This window comes from Mytilus trossulus, chromosome 8, assembly GCF_036588685.1.
Source record: "Mytilus trossulus isolate FHL-02 chromosome 8, PNRI_Mtr1.1.1.hap1, whole genome shotgun sequence".
NCBI lineage: Eukaryota > Metazoa > Mollusca > Bivalvia > Mytilida > Mytilidae > Mytilus > Mytilus trossulus.
Window position 1 is genome coordinate 45,721,633 of NC_086380.1, and position 21,092 is coordinate 45,742,724.

The following is a 21,092-nucleotide window of genomic DNA, read 5'->3' on the forward strand; positions in this document are numbered from 1 at the left end:
TTATAAAATCATTATTTATCGGCATATTTTTTCCATTTCAGCCATCCTTTGAAGAGTTTACACCCCAAAATCATAAAACGGCGAAATTGTGTCCACGGCGAATATGAGCCCCCCACTCTATTCTTTAAATACAGGTTCAATTTATACGAAGTACTCCAGAGGTATCTTTTAAAAAAATGTACTTCCAACGACTTTTCGACACTCAAATACTATTTTCAAAGCCTAAATTGAACAATGTATTAGTATTATCATATTTTTTTTTTATTATACCTACATTTATTCATCATATTATTTGTCTCTGATCAGACCATCGATTGTAAATGATTTTTTGGCAAATGATAAGAAAAGACACGTTAACTCGAAAAATTCAAGCCCTTTACGTGTCCGATTTTCTCCCACACGTTAATGTAGCCTTGGGATCAGCGGAATCATAACGACTGAATTATTTGGGTTAAAGACACGTAAACTTTTACATATTTCTGTTAAAAGTAGTAAGAGTTATTGTTCTTATGTTAACGCAATACGTTGCATGTGTCATTTTCTCTGGTTAACCAACGATAAACTTTTGTCACAAACTTAACCAATTCAAAAATCAATATTTTGAAACAATGTTTATTCAAATCAGAGACATATAAATTATATGTCTCTGTTCAAATGTATAAGTTTATATCTTAACACATTTCTTAGCTTGATGAGGAAATGTATTTAGAGGTCTTATCGAGAAAACGACGAAATTTATATTGTTGTGTACCTATTTATATTAAGCCAAATACTAATAACTGCATGATTTTCAAATTTCCGACCATTTTATTCTCTGTTGAACCTGCGAATAATATAACCTAAGAATACCATATCTTTTTTTATGTATCTGAGGGTAAACCAATGATTTGTTAAGTGTCTCACTATATAAATCCTTGATTGAACTAGTTCCAGACTGAAACTGTATATAGCCCGGACCAGCATTTAGTATTGAAATGCAAGCATTATTGTGTATTGCCGTATATTTTGTTTTAATGTTTACTTGTAGATGTGTTTTGATCTACCAAAGTATCTCAATTGTCTATGTGACGAGAGAGAACCACCACGAACAAAGCTCAAGAAACGAGACTCGATCCATCCATTCATTTCAACTTGGCGATTTTTATAAAATTGAGAGACAAAAATAATTTTGTAAATCATATATAATTGTATAATCACCTTATTGTAAGACTCAGTCGGATCAAACTGAAAGCCATAAGCATAAAAAAGAATAACATGAAACCGCCGATTATATAAAATTATATAATTCTTTCAAAATAAAACAGAAGGTTCACAACAACTTTATGGGTTAAATTGTGAGAAAGTTTCAGTAAGTTGTAATGTGTACTAAGATAAGATTTTTTTTTATTAGTACAAAATGTAAGTGTCACCATTCATTACAGTATCTTCATATATATAATACGGCAACGCATAAAGTCAGTAATTAAGAACCTAACATTTAGGAAAAGGATGCCAGCCGAAAACGACTTATTACAGACAATAGCATTAAAAAACCCCATCTAATACCTACATAAAAGGCCAGCTATTTTACATTTAAAAAGTATTTCGTAAATAAAGCAAAATAAAAAAGATATATAATTTCTAGATGACATGTTTTCGTTGGTAAAACATAGAATAAAGGGAACTAGCTAAAGGAGTAACCACATTTTCATTACACTTAAGATAACGAAGCTTTTCAATATCGCATAAATACTCATAATCAACATTTAAGAGACAGGCATATGGATTATAATTCATGTCTGATATCAGATAAAAACAACAATTACAAAGAAAGTGTTTTTTATCTTCAATTTGGCCACTATCACAAAAAATACATAAAGATATGCGGTCTTGGAGGCCTATCATATCGACATGCATGTTTTAACTTTAATTTGTAACGAACCAGCTCTGAAACGCGAAAAATACGTCGGTGGCATCGTTTATCAACAACATTTGCTGAAGGCTCCGTGCAAATACAAGTTTTGAACAATCTTTAAAATCTTACTTAAATACCAGAATCTTATCCCAATGTAAACCCCATACATTAGGCTATGATTCAGCATGCATACATCACTGAAGAATGAAAAAGACTGAAATAAAAACTCGGCTAGTACATCATTAATATTCTTTGAAAGCTTAGCAAATTCTGTCACAATATAGTGGCTCGTGAGTTCGAATCCCGGCCAGGAAGAGCAAAAATTTGTTCCGTATAATTATACTATATTATATGTATACTGAAAGAATTGTCTGCCTATATTCTAATCTGCATGTTATGTATATATATATATATATATATATATATGTAGCCCCCCCCCCCAGTATATCATAAATATTATTCTAAATTCGGCAAAAGGCTCCAAAGAGTCTGAGCTTATGTTGATCTCTATGTTTGTATTGTTATACATTTGTGTATATGTGAACCTAACCAAAATAAAACTTTCGTATAGGCACAAAAGGTAGATATTATATATCCCACTTTATATTACCGTTCACATTAAAAAGGGGGTATATATTTTTCCATTGATGTAATTTTGTTTATTTTTTTTTCTGTATCAAAGATTATTCCACTTATCAATCAAGAAGTTTACATTAAACCTGTGTCACGTATAAATGTGCTCGTCACTAGTCGGAAGCCACTTACTAAGATCTTACATGTGATTATTTTTGTATTTTAAAAAAAGAAGTTATTTTCAATCTTTGTCATCACCAGTCAGCTTAATAATGTGTGCAATATCATCAGAAACTGGTAACAATGATAACTAAAAAAAAATACATGAAAGAAATAAATATAACAAGTTTAATAACTTCGGGGAAATTTGAGATATAAATAGTACTACACATACGGAGTGCGACCTTTGACACATTTGCCGTCATAAATATCAGCCAATCAAACATCACCACATCTGGTTTCGGTCGTTTGTAAACATTGGAATATTCCATTACAGTCATACTTTTTTAATCATTATTTTTATAAAAGAGCCAACGCAAAAATTTAAGGATCAAATTAACAAATTCGTATTGGCTTAGATATTGAAAAATACACAAAAAATTACATAATTACTCCCAAAAAAAATTTTCGCAGTTAACTCCCCCTTTTTGATGACGTAGATTCTTCCTTTACCTAACACGGCAGCGATTCTGCGATACCAGTGTACGGTGCTCCACTGTTCTACATCGAAAACTCAAGCCAGAAATTATAAAATTTCTCGCTTGAATTTTCAATAAGCTTCCATTACATCAATACTGCAGGAAAAGGTCCACCAAAGTAACAAATTCTATGATTTGAAAGGATTTTCGTGAATGTTCTGACTTGTCTTTCGTAAAAACTGATTTACATTTCACCGAAGTATGGAAGCTTCACATACAAAATCCGTGGAGGAAGTGTTGGATTTTTTTAATGTTGGGGAAGAAACCGGATACACAGATGATCAAGTTAAAGCTGGAATAGAAAAATATGGCCCAAACGGTAAGAATTTATTAAATCGTCATTCACACATGTGTTTGTCAAAATTCTCCATTACTCGAGTACAAAGTAAATACACAAGTTTTTTATGACACGTTGTCGCGATACCATATACCATGTGTATGTTTTTTTATTGGGTTAGATTTTCATGTTTAACAAAATGAATTTTAATTTCTCTTTCAGAATTACCAGCAGAGGAAGGTATGTATTGTCACATGTTATCTTTTAGTTTGTGCTAAATAAATCGACTTCCTATTTATAAAAAAATATGACAACATTTCAGTGCACATGTTCACAATTATATGTCCTGTAGCTTGGGAGTAAAGAGTTGTTAACAAGTGTATGTTTCCCTATTGTAAACTATCAAAATTGGCATGAAATACAAATTAAGTTGTAACAGTATGTGTGTACAGTGTATTCTTGTAGGCTGAGGGGGTCTCTATTTTTTAAAGTGCAGAGGACAGTACTAGAACGACAAAGAGGGATACACAGATTTTGTGTATTCAGAAAAAAATAGTATTCTGATGCTTATTTGATTTTTTGGATTAACTCAAATTATGCAACCAAGTCTATGGTATATTTTTTTCAAATTGTGAGTTGTCCATTGGCACTCATACTACATCTTCTTATACATTTATCTATAGAAAGATAATATTGGGTCTCCAAGGAATTTACCAATGAAATCTGTCAAATTAAGCAATAATTAATGCACAAATAAGTATGAATCCACAGTTTTCAATTGTAGAAAATGCATCAAATATTTAAATATATACTAAACAATTTAGTGAATTTTTGTAAAGAAAATGAGAAGGTTAATGTATATTTGATTTTATAACATTCATTTCAATTTTTACTGGCATACACAGCAGTGGCGGATGCAGGAATTTTCGAAAGGGGGGGTGCTAGCCCAGGGCAAAGGGGGGGTGCAGGGGGGGGTGCAAAATTATCCCGATTCAAATGCATTGATCGGCCAAAATAAAGGGGGGGTGCGGACCCCCGGAACCCCCCCTCTGGATCCGCCACTGCACAGTTTACCTAAATGAAGTTGGATACAAACTCAGCTGCTTTGTTACATCTTTAAACTGGAATGAACATCAATAAGATATTTAGAATAATTACCTTTGCTTTAGAGTACCTTGAAATGGCTCATTCATCAAGATAAATTTATGTAATGTCTTTTGCAGGTAAACCTCTATGGGAATTAATTCTAGAACAGTTTGATGATTTATTAGTCAAAATTCTTTTATTAGCAGCTGTAATATCTTTTGTAAGTATATCTTGTTAATTAAGCTAGAACAGGAATCAGCATTTCCATAATGAAGTCTGGTTATGCCAAACTCAAAACAAAATGCTTGTCTGGTGATACATTTCTTGTACAATGTACATTTTATCTGAATAGGTTGGTAGGTACATTGTAGATACATTTACCCCTACATAAAAATATGCTCACTTTGGTGTTTTCTGTCAAGACAGACAGTAAAAAGCTTGAACCAAGTAAGGTCTCTGTTTTGGGATGTGCACTGCTACATCTCGCAGAACAGGACACTTAATCTGATGCCCTGTGTAAAGAGTGCAAGGCTATCACATTTAATTATTGGCCACTAAACAGTAATTTGTAATTCAGTTTACTGTCATATTAGGATTTCTTAAAATGATCTTTTTTTGCCATGGTATGTTCAACAGAAAGCATACTAACTAAAAATCAATGGCTTATGAAAAAATAGAGTAGTCATAAATGACAGCTGATCCCCACAGTCATAATTATTATTATTTTATTCAAATCATTAATGAAGCTAATGATGGCTTAATTTTGTTGTAGATATTATTTGTCACTAAATTAGCTAAGAAAATGCCATTGCTCTATGATTTAAGTTGCTTAAATCTGAATTTCAAGGTAAAAGTTACAGGGTTGGATGGAGAAAACACTTCATTGTGATGTATATATATCTTGGACAATGAGATAATTATGCCTATTGGTCAAGGCAGAGCAAGACTAGTATATGTAGGGTAATCTTATTATAGATAAACAAATTTAATCAATTTATTAAAAAAAAAACGCTTAGATTCAGATTGAGGAAAAATTTTGAATATTTTAGGTATTAGCTTGGTTTGAGGAAAGTGAGGAACAAGTAACAGCATTCGTAGAACCATTTGTGATATTGACTATTTTAATTTGTAATGCTGTAGTAGGAGTTTGGCAGGTAAGTCAAATTTAAGCACATGTACATGTATATACACAGTAACAGTAGTGCATGTGCCGATTTTGCATTTGTTTACACCCTATTGATGTATTTAATAACTCAGGAAAAATCATTAACAATTAAAAAGGAATAGATTTAAGATGTATGACACATGCTTGCTTTAAAGACCTTTTTTTTAATAAAAGATTGTCACTTTTCTCATTCCTACAGTGGGTCGGGTTATGAAAACACATTTGGGATGATCAAATTCTGCAGAATTTCCATATCATTGTCAAGTCATTCTGATGAAGGACGGTAAAGATGAATTCATTCTTTTCAAGAAAGGACTCAAGTAATTTGTATTATATAATGGATACAAGATATAACATAAATAAATAAATGAAATGTGATATTATGATTTGGTTACAACAATCCTTCCATGATTCCCTCTGTCAGGGACACTTATATAAAACATCTTCTGAAAGTATACATGTAGGCAGAGTAACATTCTCAATAATGAAGAAGTCTGCCTTTGCGGAAAGATTTAAAGTGTATATTATTCTCACTAAGGATTTTTGAAGGCGAGTCCAGGGACTCGTCATTTTTGGCCATGGTGAGTCCAACAGCAATAAGAAGATATTTTATTGCAATATAATGTAATATTTTAGTCTCCATGGCCTAACAGAGCAATGAAATGACATTAAATTCAGATTACTTTTTAACTTTTTCTATAAAATGAAGACATTTGTGTTCAGTTTATTCAAAATGTTTCAATCTTATTGCATCTCATGATCTGTGGACTCACCAGTTTTGAAAATGGTGAGTCCAGACAGATTTTGATGAGTCCAGGACTCATGGACTCGCCTTAGTGAGAACCCTGGTATATATATCATATGAACTGCTTGTTTCAAGTTCTTTAAGTCATCAGAATGGGTACAGATTTTATTTTATTTCTTTTAATTTGGTGAAAAATTTAAATTAGGTACTTGGACAAATAAATTATAAAACGTTATTAGACTTGTTTAACTTTATGAATGACATTAGCATGTATAAGAAGTCTGGTGCGAAAAACGTTTTTTGATAGGTGTTTCTTTAAGAATACATGTATCCCAGAAAAATTATTCCAATAGATTTGATTACAATGTATCTCTTATTGTTAAATGTTAATTTAAAGTTCAACACATGTACATTTTTATGTTGATTGGAGATTTATATCTACTAGTCACATTCAATGTATTAAAGGGGTTTAACAAAATAATAAACAGCTTTTGAAAACAATTTAAATTATTGTCAAAATAACATCGTTTTAAAATAGTGTTCCAAAGCTTTGATAATGTTATTGTTATACACACTGAAAAAAAGTATTATTTATACTGTATATACGGTTTATGATTAATAATAAAAAGATTGATTACAAAAAATGACAAAGGAACTAGTACATTTTTTTGTACATACATATATTAATAAATCATCTTAAACATTAATGTTACATAAATGCAAAAGATACAATAAATATACGTTAGTAAAATGTGTGTTAGGCAGATTGAAAACAAAATAATTGAAATTTAAAGATACATAAATTCCTTCATTAAATTTTGAATCAGTCATGATCAATGCAAGTATGGTCAGGGCACATTGTAAATATACATGGATTGTCTTGAAGGTCTTCATGAGTTTTGAATAATGTCAAGATAAATAAGTGGTGTACATACATGTACAAACTAACCACACATTTTGTGTTATTTTTTTTTGGATTGAATAAAGGATAAAACTTAAGTTAATGTTGGACATAAATACAGCCTGTATGTCTTTTTCAACCTAATTCCTTAGGCTACACAAGTTGTACAAAAATATTAATTAAAACTGAGTGAACTAACAAATTTATATGTACAAATGTAAAAGATTTGTTCTTAGGAATTTGTTTAGACATTTTTGTTTTAAATAATGAAATCAGAAAAAGTGCTGAGCAATTGCAGTTATTAATTTGCTTCTAAGGTTTATGCTGCTTTCCTTATCTTTGCGAAGAAGATGGAAAGTTCATTAGAGGGACAAATATATGTGCTTACACATGACCAGGATGGTATCATAGCAACCTAAATATAAACAACATTTTTACACCTAACCAATTTGCAAAGTTAATTTGCTTTTCACTTACTATTACAAACAATGCACCAGTAAGAACATGCGAGCGAGGATCAGAGAATAATATACGACAAGTGTCTGGAAAAGTCATTTGATTACATGTATACAAGATGGAATCAATGACGTAATTATTGTATGCCACATACATTGTACATGTATGTGACAGATTTTAAGTCATATCTAAATGGAATTTCCTATTTCCGTTTAATTTCAAGTTTCCTACCACCAGGTCTTTGTGAAGTTTAATTTGTATAAGGAACAACTTCCCTGTGATTAAGCTAAAAAGTTTACCAATAGTTTTTGAAAGCGTTATGAGATGACATAAATGTTAAACCAAATGCTAGAAGACCCTTTTATTGCTTGTTAGTGTTTAACTTTAATTTTTATGTAGAGCTACATGTGACATTGAAAAATATTTGGCCTGAACATGCATGAAATATTTGCCACTGGACGTTTAGCAATTAACAATCAATCAATCTATAAAAGCTACATGTACAAAATAAAAGAAGAACTGAATATCCACCACTTCGAAATGTAAACAAATTTGTTAAATTAAGAATTTATTTGTATAAAGCTCAATACTGCAAAATATTATCTTAATTTTACTACCTTTTACTGGCCCACCTCAAATTTCAATGGCCATGTGCCAGTGCTTACATCCACCCCTGATCAACTACTAATAGTTAAGAATGCAAAATTTGCAAACATAAGGGAAACTTCCTATCTAAATGTATTACATCATAACTGATATTTGGAAGCTAATACAGTCTTTTGAAGAAGTGCAGACTTCAGAAATTGAACTTTACATGTGTTACTTGTTACATAAATAAACATTTTCTGACAGATAGTATCAGACAGTATAACAGATGTTCATTATGACTTCATATTAATGAGTTTGATAAATAAAAAAAAATGGATAACAATATAGATATATTCAACATATTGGGAATTTGATTTAGTTCTTCTCAAGTAGCTTACATGGTCAAAGTTAAGGGCCCAATTTACATGTTTGCATTATTGTGTTCCTTTTTCTTTTAACTTGATACATTGTGAAACCTTCAATAAAGCCAAGTTTAAGAATTATAGTCCTTAATAAAATGATACCAGTGCTTATTCAATGCTCTTTTTGTATGCATTTCAAAATCTTTTTAACATAATTTTCATAAGTGGGCTTCAAAACCAACATAAATAAAGGACAAGAACAACTGAAAAACAATTAACCGAAAAATGTTAGCAAAAAGATTTGCTAGAACCAGCTAAGGATCATTGAATAAAAACATTACATCTTTGTTACCTGATCAAATTCTCAATTATTATAATGAATTTATTAAGATTATGTATAAGTATGGTCTAAATCATTTGTTTAACAACTATTTGGTACCCTTCAGAGACCTAACACTCCATCAGAAGTGGTATATAGTCTATAGACTTAGATTTTCTAGGCTTTGATTGGATGCGCCTTATGCATCAATGGCTGGAACAGGATTCATTTTTGGTGCATCACAAGATTAAATGTTTAATCAATGGCCAGAAATGTTTAAAGCCAATTATCTTTGATAATATCAATATGATCTGTTATCCAGCTGAGAGGAACTTCTGTAGATAATTCAATTACTAGATAGAAATGTATTATCAGATTATTGGCCTTTTATTGATGAGGGTCATCATAGAAGTTCTAAAAAATGTGTTGGACAGTTTACCAACAAGTTTGAAAAAATGTATCCAAGAGAATGAACTCGCAGTTTTACACTTTACTAAATTTAATGTGTCCGAAGCCATGAAGGTTGGGTTGGACAAAGTCCAAAAGCATTGTCTGGAATTGCGATTGGCAGCCAGGAAAGTGTGTACCCAACACTTCCATATGTTAATAATTTGTGTACAACTAGTTTTCAAACCAGATCCCTGAAACTCGCAGGAAGAATGCAAATAAATTTGAAGTTGCATTGTGCACTGGCTATGTATATGTATGAATTTATTTCTCATTTTTTTCCAGACTTGAGAACTTAATATTTTCAACATTGATTAGTCTTTCTCAAATATTGGGACCCAGCCATTTGAGGCTTTGACCCATTTTCAGGATTTTTCATCATCAGGTACACTTGGTGAATTTGGTTAGACTTTGTAATTTTTTTGGATAGAAATGTTATTGGCTAAATCAATGTCTGAAATTTGAGTCTAATGACAAAAAGGTAAATTTTAGATTGTTTAAATTCACTGTTAATAATCCTTTCTGTTGAGTTGAGACTCATCACAGATGTATTAGAACACATTTCTTTGATATTTGATGATACTGCTCTGTATGTCTGATTGACTTTGAAATGAACCATCAAGGTTGTAGAAATTATTGCTGATTGCATGTGCTTTCTCTGTATGTTTTCATGCTTTTGTATGATGCATTTTCTGACATTTCAAGGTGATCAGAATACATTAGTATACACACAAGCCACTGTTACAGAAATAGTACACCTGATAAGATTACTGTCTTAATTTGTTGCATTCTTTACTCTGCAATTTGACGTCATTGTTCTTAGTGTAATGATAAAGATATGAGAAATTATGACCCAGGCAGGCAAATTTTACAATTTTGACGTCAACTCTGTTAAGTATAGTCATAAATATTCATGAATTGTATTTGTTTAAAACCTATATACATGATCTAGTTAAGATTATCCTGTGCAGAGATTTAATTTTATACCCTGATGTTTATTTTCATGGAAAGTTTTTATTTATTAGTCTATTCATCTTTATTTATAGTACCTACATGTACCCTGCAGTCATCCTAAACTTATTGCCAGGTCTACCATTAGTCAGGGTGTGGTCATTGGAATATTCAATTACTGCTGATCTGGTGAACCATTGATTTATTTGGGGTCAATTTCTAATAAATTCATCAAAGTAGAGAGTTCATGAATAACCTAGATTTATCTTTAAAATAAAAATAAAAGATATTTAACTCATGGGGGACTATAAATCTACAGGTTGTACATGTACAAACAAGTACAATGCATTTTGATAAATGCAATTTAAATAAATAAATCCTTTTTTCTCAATTTTGCTGGTTTTAATTTTAAAAATCTTAGAGGGAATCAGGGTTAAATTGGCATTGCAGCAAGCATGATTCAGGGAATTCTACACAATAATTATAAAACCTTCTATCGCAATTAGAAGTGAAAAGCAAAAATGTAATTGTTCCAGTTTAGCTTTAATAGTTTAATCATTAAAGAACAATACCATTTCAATATTAAGCTTTCAAGCATGAAAGTTAAACAGCTCTTATTTCAAGCATGTAATTAACACACTTGTAGTTTGTTAAAAAGCTCTAGATGGAATATAGAATTAGAAACGGTGAATAGTTTTTGTCTAGTTATGCCATTGGTCTTAGAGTATTGGAAACCTATTTGTTTAATTTTAAAGAAGCTCAATATTTTAAAGCTAATATCTTCCCCCTTTCAAAGTCAATAAATTATTTCAGAAATAATGAAACAAAATGAAAAGAGTTAACTTTTTTGTCTGCCCAGATATTTATTACTAATATTCTAATGAGCATGTGTTTTAATGATGATTAGAAGGAACAGTTTATATTCTCATCAGATATGTAATTGTGAATGTTGGCAGAGGTTTATATTGGCCAGGTTATTACTGTCCAGAAATATGTTGTCTAAGCACACAACAGTCCAGTTTATTTATCCAGTACATTGTAATTTGTTCAAGCACAATGACCTACAATGTAAATAAATGCAAAATGTGTATAACACAGTAGTAAAGATTTGACTTGCATTTACAATATAATTTGTTTAGTCAGTCATGTTTTATCTTATCAGGTCTTTTCCTGGTTTATTTAAGGCAAATTTCTAATTTTATAGACCCAACTACTGAATTTTTTCATATGAAATATCTACCTCACAATTCACAATGACAGAAGATTATGGTTGTATACAGACATATTCCTACTTTCTTTTAATATGTCAACTCAGAATATTGATTATTAAATTCAATACTGAATATCCACTGTAAAGAAGATGTGTTGTCTGTTAGAACTTCTGAAAATCATTACTTTTATCCACATTGTTTCATTTTGAGTATCTCTTATCAAAAGTCAAATTAATGCCTTTAATTAAAATATTCTTTATACTATTTATGATGTATACTAAAATTATTGTCTTATTGGTTGCCAAGGTGAAACAGTTCTAGCGTTTCAAACTGAATAGATGTAGAAAATGTATAGCTCGCTACTTTCCCAATGAAAATAACTTGACTGCAGGGAAAGAAAAATAGAATAAAACCATTTTTTGATGCAGCAACTTCTTGATTTTTTTCAGTTAATAATAAATATATGTATTTTGATATAAGTTAAGGCCTTGTATTCAGCTCTTTTTTTATGACAAGAGAAACAGTCTCGTTAATAAGGTGAAGGAAAAATTGTATTCTAGAGGTGGGACTCTAATTTATTACAAGAAAACATTGTTTTTTTTAAGTATCAAGGTGGTTCTGAACGTTTGGGAAGACAACTACAAGGTGTAAAATGTATTTCTGTGGAAAAATTATCACATTCTTTGATTGGTAATAATTTTAGTGACACTTTATCTTTCTTTTTGTCTCTGATTCTCACAAGTTTTTCTTGATATTTATATCTTTTGTAAACATAAAACTGTAGACAACGACAGAAAGATTGATAATATTTGAAGAAAGTTAGTGTAAATTTACACCTGGTTTGTCTTTGAAAACGGGTTTTCTGTTAGTTCATGCCTGTAAACCAGCACTGATTATTTTCTGTATTGATTTTAATCATCTTTGGTTTTATATTTTGACGCTCCATGGTAACCCCTCACTTGGACATGATTGTGAGCTGCACATTTGATATAAAAAGACAAGTATAAGGACCATTTCAGTGTTCCTTATATTTGCTTCTTTGTAACTGAAAGCTATATATTAAGTTATCATTAGAAAGTCAATATATTGTTCCACTTGGTGAATCAATGTTAATTTATATATATATGGTTGAGTTTCTGGATAATTTTGCACCAATCTGAAGTTTATAATACACTGAAATAATGCAATAAGTTGACTATTTATAGTAGGTGGTGCAATTGTTGTACTTATCTACCCAACATATAGTTCTTGTTTGTTCATAGATTTTCAAGGTCCTAAATATAAATAAATTGTAATATAACTTTGTAAATTGTCTTGTTTTAAATGAAAAATTTCTATCTCAAGTATTATTGAACATTTGAGTACACATATATGATAAAAACTAATTTTCAATTGACAAAGTTGTGTGGATAGATTTCTAAATATGAACCTATGAAATAAATTAGGTTCCCGCCCAACCAGTTTTACTGCTGAATTATTTATGAATTATTTTCAAGCCTTAGATCTATGTCAACTGATTTTCATCAAACTTTTATAAGGACACTTAATAAAATTAACAGCAATACCTATATAGAAAAATATTGTGTTGGTTGGGGAAGTTATATTTATTTTTAACAAGTCATTGTCAGCAATAAGCTTCATATAGTGAACTACACCTCACAAATATTTTGGATTAAGCATTGTTTATGAGTCTTGGAATAATAAATATCCACCCTTTCCCAGGGATCTTTTAGTATTGTACAAATGCAATGTTTAAATGTTTTTGAATCAAAAGTATGAAGCATCCAGGTCTTATAAAGCTTTTAAAAAGTTAGCTAACACCGCCGCCATTGTAGCCGCCGGATCACTGTCCCTATGTCGTGTTTTCTGCAACAAAAGAAGCAGTCTCGACAAAAACCAAGTATCATATTTTAAAAGCAGTACTAGTATTTACTATGAATTGTAAGACTTTGACCTTTCATACAAATCTATAGACAGGTGTGAAAACAATCTTTACAAAACAAGTAGGTGACATTGATTTTCAATTCCAAGAAATCAGATCTAATATCAGTAAGGGTATCATTATTAACAACATATATATCAGTGTTAGAACTTATATGGCAGAAATTAATTCAAATGAAATGGAAATTAATATTGTTCACATGATTTAATTTGCACTGATATATATTGAACAGCCACAAAATGTTTGCAAGTGTAACATGGGTTTTGTTCAAATCTAAATTTAAGAGTTAACAATAGATGTTTAAGAGTTTACCTTTATTATTTAAAGACTTCAAAGAACTTATTTTATTTGCTTTATGATCTACAACTGGTATTTTAAAATTGCTACCTTCAGATGTCTTTTTCATGTAAAACCTGTAATTTGTGTTGTAAATTATGTTTTTGATATCCAGTTCTATATTAGATATTTCATATCCAGTTTGATACAGAATACATTTTGTAAACAGGTTTAATGATAAAAAGATAAAGTTGTTGATGTAGATGAGTTGAAAACCACCAAATTTGCTGTGTTCAAAGTGTTTTCAATGTAGAGTTGTATTGCTCAGAATAAATGTTGAACAAGCCAAAGTTGTATAAACACATGCATGTATGGGTATAGATACTTGTATGTCTCATAATTAGATAATCTTGATAGATAAGGATGCTTTAGAATTCAATAGGGAGATTAGTATACTGATAAATATATATATGTTAAATATGACTGATTTCAATGGACTAATGGCATACTGGGTGGAGAAATCATTGCTAAATAGTACATGTACATGCATATTCTTGACAGATAACTGAATTTCTATATGCTATCACACACTAATTAGTTTGATTAGCATGTGTTTGTACATGTTTTATAAATAAATGATCTTGTGGCATTACACAGTGATTGCCTCATACAATGTAATACTGTTTAAGGCCACATGTCAAGATGTACCTGATCAAGTCAGGTTATTATTTTTATATAATCATATTTATGGTTACATGAATGAAAGTACCTACTTTAAAATTAAAAAAATCTGTTAAAGAAAATGTAAGCAACACTATAAATTTCATGTGTTGGAAGGTTTTTTCTAGATACTTGGTTTTGTTGTTTTGCCAAAGTCAGCATAGAAGCCTATAAAAAATGTGTCCTGCATTGAACATTAAATTTGTGGCTCACAAAATAATGAAACCACAGTATTGCATTTTCCCAATGTCTTATAATGTTTTTCTAGATATCAAGTGTTTGGTCCTGACAGGAATATCTTAAACCATAGCAACCACATAAACATTACATAAATATAGGCTTAGAAATATGTCTTCTTAACATGTGTTACATGTATAAGGTTACTGGGTAAATTTATTTCTGGGATCATCTACAATAGTTAGTGATTTTACATGTGCATACTGCACCAATTGTGAGCGCAATGTAATAATAACTATCCTCATGTTTATTTTTGTCTACGAAATATTCACATTTTATTGACAGAGATCACCATGATATCTACAATATTATGTTTGTAAGATGATGGTGAGAAAAAGATTTTTCTTTGAGGAGCAAATTAACAAATGACGTCAGGAGTGTCTTAAATTTCTGCTTACAGTATTATGTTGTTAGATATTTAAATAAAGATAATAATAAAGTAGCCAAGAGTACCATTAAACAACACATAAAAGAAAAATATAGTTTCTTTGTCTATTTTCAGGAAAAAAATGCAGAAAGTGCCATTGAAGCATTAAAAGAATATGAACCAGAAATAGCTAAAGTAGTAAGAAAAAGTCATAGAGGAATCCAAAGAATAAGAGCTAGTAACTTAGTCCCTGGAGATATTGTAGAAGTCTCGGGTAGGTGTTTAGTGATAAGTATGGGAGCTAGTAACTTAGTCCCTGGAGATATTGTAGAAGTCTCGGGTAGGTGTTTAGTGATAAGTATGGGAGCTGGTAACTTAGTCCCTGGAGATATCGTAGAAGTCTCGGGTAGGTGTTTAGTGATAAGTATGGGAGCTGGTAACTTAGTCCCTGGAGATATCGTAGAAGTCTCGGGTAGGTGTTTAGTGATAAGTATGGGAGCTGGTAACTTAGTCCCTGGAGATATCGTAGAAGTCTCGGGTAGGTGTTTAGTGATAAGTATGGGAGCTGGTAACTTAGTCCCTGGAGATATAGTAGAAGTCTCGTGTAGGTGTTTAGGGATAAGTATGGGATTGCATATAAAATCATGTTTACATAATACTGACATTACAAACAAATACTTGCCATTATTTTTAATAAAAAACCAATTGTCACATTTTTCTAGACAGCTACATAGTACCTTAAATGTGTTATATGGCTTCATGTCAACATCCTTTTCTGTGTTATGTGATTTCAAAATAATTTCTAGTCAACTTCCTATTATAAAGAGTACTTGGAAGCAGGTGTATCATTATTGGGCATCAAGTGCTTTCAATAAAGTTATTATTGAGCCAAAGCTCACATTTCTACATATTCACTGAGTAAATCAAGGATATAATGGACATACAAATAATTATGTGTTTTGTTGTCAAATCCTTGAAGTTCTTATTAGTTATCACATCCAAAAACATAGTTTGAATATATTTTGGTGTGATCATTAATGGTAATTTTTAAAACTATTCTGAATGAATATCTTTTTAATATCAAATCTATGTACATTTAGATAGCCCCTAATTCATAGCAGAAGAAAGGGATCATATATGTATGGAAATAAAACATAATAAAATGTCTTTTAAAATGCAATGGGCCGAAAAAATATCACAATACATGTAATTTATCTATGCCAGTTATATACTTGTTCTTGGGTTTTCAAAATAACTCACCATATTTCATACAGTTGAACAAATAACCTCAAACTTATTTGCATATATATATAATATAAAACCCAGTTCTATTAGATGAGTTCGATGATTTTAAAATTTGTACAATGCAATTTGTGAATGCTACGTCTGCAGGAAGTTTTATTCTGCATTGTATAACAGTAAAAATGAAATGGCTCAATAGTCTCAAATTTGAGTATCTTTCTAGAACAGACAGTTTATTATAAAGCTATGACTGTATATTACAGAGATGATTGAAAGATAAAATTCAAATAATATTTAAAATTTCTATTTATTTTCATGTTTGAATCAAAGTTATCTTGTCTTTTTCAGTGGGAGATAAAGTACCTGCAGATATCAGAATTAGCACAATTCATTCCACTACTCTTAGAATAGATCAGTCCATTCTCACAGGTAAGATATCAGAATTAGCACAATCCATTCCACTACTCTTATAATAGATTAGTCCATTGTCACAGGTAAGATATCAGAATTAGCACAATACATACCACTACTCTTAGAATAGAACCACTCATTCTCACAGCTAAGACTCCTCAAGAACGGGTAGAGAAGTCCATATCTATACTGATCCTAATGGTACAAGTAATGGCTTTGGGGATTATTATAACTGAGGACTAATCAGTTCTTAAAAATAACATAATATATTTAAGAACATTACTACTTTTTAAATATTTCACATACAGGTAGCACTAAAATTATTACTAAAATGGGTAGTAGGCTTCCTTTCTGAAACTACATTTTATATTTATTTTTTTAATCTTTAAAAAGTAAACATTCTAAAGACACGATGTAAAAAAGTTCTATGTTGACTGATTTCTGACCGTCCTAGAATTTTCTATTCTGGTCCTGGTAATATCCCCATTAGATTTTTATGGAGTAAAGTTTTTACACGTGTATATCCATTTTAAAAATACTATTTTTTCATGCAGCTCTGTACTTTACCACAATCTTTATAATCATTGAAATCTTCTGGATTATATTGCATCATTACAGACTTATCAATTTGTTGTCAGATCATTGAAATACACTTTCTTTTAAGAGATTTTAAAGTGATTTTGATATTTTCTAACAGCAAGCCTATTAAAATATTACAATCTCTTCTAAAAAATATTTTACCCAATTTTTTTGTTGTATGTAATTTAGACAAGTGTTTAAATATAAGTTCTCAAGTCTGATAAATCTTAGTTTTTGCTAAAGTATCATGTAAATATTTAATGATGCTATTTTTCTTGCTTATAATAGATTGAGAATTGATTGTGAAGTAAAGGGCCAAATGAGCTTTTCTCATCTGTTAAAGTCTGTCATCCAAAAACTTTTACAAAAATCTTCTCCTTTGAAAGAACTTGGTGAAATGAATTGTTGTAAATAAAAAAATCCTGTTGTTCTGTATTTTACTTATAAATGGACTTAGTTTTCTACCAGGAAACATTATATTCACTCTGTGGTTACAATTTTAAAACTTTCTTTAACTATTCTGGATTTCTACCAAACTTGGACAGAAGCATCTGTGTACTTGTTCACATTCTTGTTACAACGTTTATTAGATTTATAAACGTATAACTATCCTGGATTTTTACCAAACTTGAACAGAAAGTTCTTACAATCAAAATATAGTATTGAGAGGAATATTTTTATTAATTCTTTCCTCAATTTTTTGTTGAGCCTGAAATCAACAGAAAAGTATGTGAGACACTGGGTTCCGGGGAACCGTTACAAATTTTAAAAAATATTATAGATAGAAACTTTAAAAAAAAATGAACTTCAAATAGGTCAGCATGATGAAATATCAATATAGATGGTATTGCTTTTCCATAAATGATATATATAGTAAAAAAAATATTAATGTAAAAAGAGCTTTTGTTTTAAAACATTTACTAATTCACTGTTCTTTATTCACAGGAGAAAGTGTCAGTGTAATCAAGCACACAGATCCCATACCAGATCCGAGAGCCGTCAATCAAGACAAGAAGAATATTCTCTTTTCTGTAAGTTTAATTGTCCAAATAGGTCTCCTTCAAACAGAAAATTACTTAAAAGTATAAATAAGAGTGAACTATATAATATATATATACTACTTAGCATGGACAGGTCAAATATTTTTTACAAGAAAGTTATGAGAAAAATTCAACTGGAAAAATAAAAGTGTGACTTCGGTCACAAACATTTATGGATTTCTTTGAAATCAACATTGCAATAAATTGTTTAACTCAATAGACATATCATTCAAGGCATGATTTGATTATATTTCTGTAGAAAAATCTGTTTTATTGATGGAGTGTTATGCATTAATGTTAGCCTTTACTTCAATTAGTCAAATATTCATGATTTTATTTAGATGAAAAATAGATTTGTCTAGACATTTGGATGACACCTTATTTGTATTTGCTAATGTTTTAATCATTGCAGGGAACAAATATTGCAGCAGGAAAATGCAGAGGAATTGTAATTGGTACCGGACTCAATACAGAAATTGGTAGGTAGTCTTGTGCAATATCAAATGAATGTTTAGAATTGAGCATTGTCACAAGTGATCTTTTCAAAAGATCATTTTGTAAATCTAGTGACAAGCTTCTTCATTTATACCTGTCTTATCTAATTATAATTTCTTCACATATTTGTTGAACTATTGGACAAGAACTAATAGTATGTACTGGAAGTTATTTGAAAGAGATCCACAGAAAACATTGAATAAGTTTTGGTTTAATTCTTGCAAACTTGTAGGTTGTGTGAAATAGTAGTAAGGACCAATATTTTAAAAGCAGACAGATTGATTGTTTCATTTCACAACTGGATTATATGTATTCTACATGTATGTAACCTCTCCAGGGAATATGTTCTGCATATGTGAAGAACTTACAAAATCCTAGTCCTAAATGGACTTTGTAATATAGTGCACACTTTATTGCTGTAGCATTTGACTTGGAGATTATAAAATGGTTAATATGTTTGTAGACTAGTTATTCACTATTGTCAGTAAGAGCTTTATTGGCAAGTAGTTATTGCTTGTGTGATTAAGGGTCCATAATGTAACTACTCCTGTTGTCTGGTAAGACTTAAGTAAGCACTGCCATATTGATAATAGTTTAAAGTAAGAACTTATTACTTGTGTCAGTTGAAAATAAAAGGATAGGATTTTATTTTTGGTGTAAATTAATTGATGAGGATTTATGTATCACCTTGATTAATTGATACATACCATGATCTAAGCTGGTATTTGATTGATTTTTTACTTAAATTTAAGCACTCAAAACTGGCTTTAATTTTACCAATAACTCATGTTTCAAATTAATTCTAAGAGATTAATAAATAGTTACATCATATTTTATACTTTTAAAAGCACCCACAAAAAGAGAAATATTTTCTTTTATGCCCTGATAATGATTAGATAATATTGAACAATTGATTGTTATTTTTTGTAAAACACATGGCTACAATTATATACCAGGTGGTCTACTTGCGTCATTGTTACACAAATGATTGCCATAGGTGCCCTGGTGTAATCAAGATGTCTAAATATTACAAGGAGCTTTCTTCCCTGTGTGCATTTGGTTACAAGGCAAATTTATTGAAAGATTGAAGATGTCTTCTGCATGTTTTATTTGATGTTTATGTTAGCTTCCTTTGAAGTAGCTGATAAGTGTAAACAAAAAAAGAAGATTAAAACATGCTTGTTCATAAAGTGCAGATAGCTTTGTATTCTTTTGGTTGGTAGTTGAAGCAAAATGACTGTCAATGGTTGTTTATCTTATTATATCTACTCTACCTTAATTCAATATATTTATTTGAACAGCCAAAAAATTGTAAAAGAACTGGCCTGTTCCTAAGAAAATGTTTAATGGGTTGTGGGTCTCTTTTTATTAACCTTTGATCAACCATAATTTAAAATGTTCATATATTTCATGTTGACCATAAATAATTTCTTATTGAAAATACAACACCAACTTTTATTCATTCCATTGACCTGCTTCAATGTTTCTGGGGAATATCTCTTAAAGTTAAGTGTCATTTATTTCAATGTATGGAACAATATTTGAAGATTTTACAATCAATATAAAGTAAATTCATTCCCTCTTTGTTATGTCGAGGTGATTTTTTGGTTTCAAATGTTAATTTCATTACAACTCATCATATTGATAATGAAAGACATAAGGGCTTCTATCTTAAATGGTTTTTTGGCTTTAATGAAGGCTTAACAAGATTTATTCACAGATTTTTATAGCAAGAAATTATTTACATTGGATTAATTTGCAAAGCAAGTAAGAAAATGCCAATGCTTCTATTACGTAACAAAATACCTCTTTATATCTCCTGGAATGTTGTAATGTTTTCAGGATACATTGATTCTTATAATGCATAACATATTTTAAAGTCCCATAAGAAATGTTTACTGAAATAACTCTCCTTAAGCACACTCCTGGTCTGATGTCCAGAAAGCTGAAAAATTTGAAGAATACAATATTTTTCTAAATCATTATTGTTGGGTCTTGAAATGTGAAAAAAGAAAGCAGGTGCAAATTAAAAATAAATTGATAGATGTGGACCTGAACCACACTATGACTCATATTGTAATGAACCCATGGTTATGTTTATAGGATTGTA

The 21,092-nt window shown here is 30.4% G+C and overlaps 1 protein-coding gene across 6 annotated transcripts in view; it reads left to right on the forward strand.

Moving 5' to 3' along the window:
- The first annotated feature begins 2,988 nt into the window (after positions 1-2,988).
- LOC134681023 (calcium-transporting ATPase sarcoplasmic/endoplasmic reticulum type-like) overlaps positions 2,989-21,092 on the forward strand; it is a 62,402-nt gene continuing 44,298 nt past the window's right edge. For 2 of the 6 annotated variants that reach the window (XR_010100554.1, XM_063540388.1), the window contains exons 1-8: positions 2,992-3,484; positions 3,665-3,682; positions 4,666-4,748; positions 5,578-5,682; positions 15,351-15,489; positions 16,806-16,886; positions 18,393-18,478; positions 18,900-18,966. Coding sequence is in view for 5 of the 6 variants with exons in the window: in XM_063540388.1 (XP_063396458.1) it covers positions 3,367-3,484; positions 3,665-3,682; positions 4,666-4,748; positions 5,578-5,682; positions 15,351-15,489; positions 16,806-16,886; positions 18,393-18,478; positions 18,900-18,966 (697 nt within the window). In the remaining variant the exon portion in view is untranslated. Of the gene's footprint in view, positions 3,485-3,664; positions 3,683-4,665; positions 4,749-5,577; positions 5,683-15,350; positions 15,490-15,566; positions 15,754-16,805; positions 16,887-18,392; positions 18,479-18,899; positions 18,967-21,092 lie in introns of those variants that run through there. The other 4 variants (XM_063540392.1, XM_063540391.1, XM_063540389.1 and 1 more) reach the window with 3 other exon arrangements.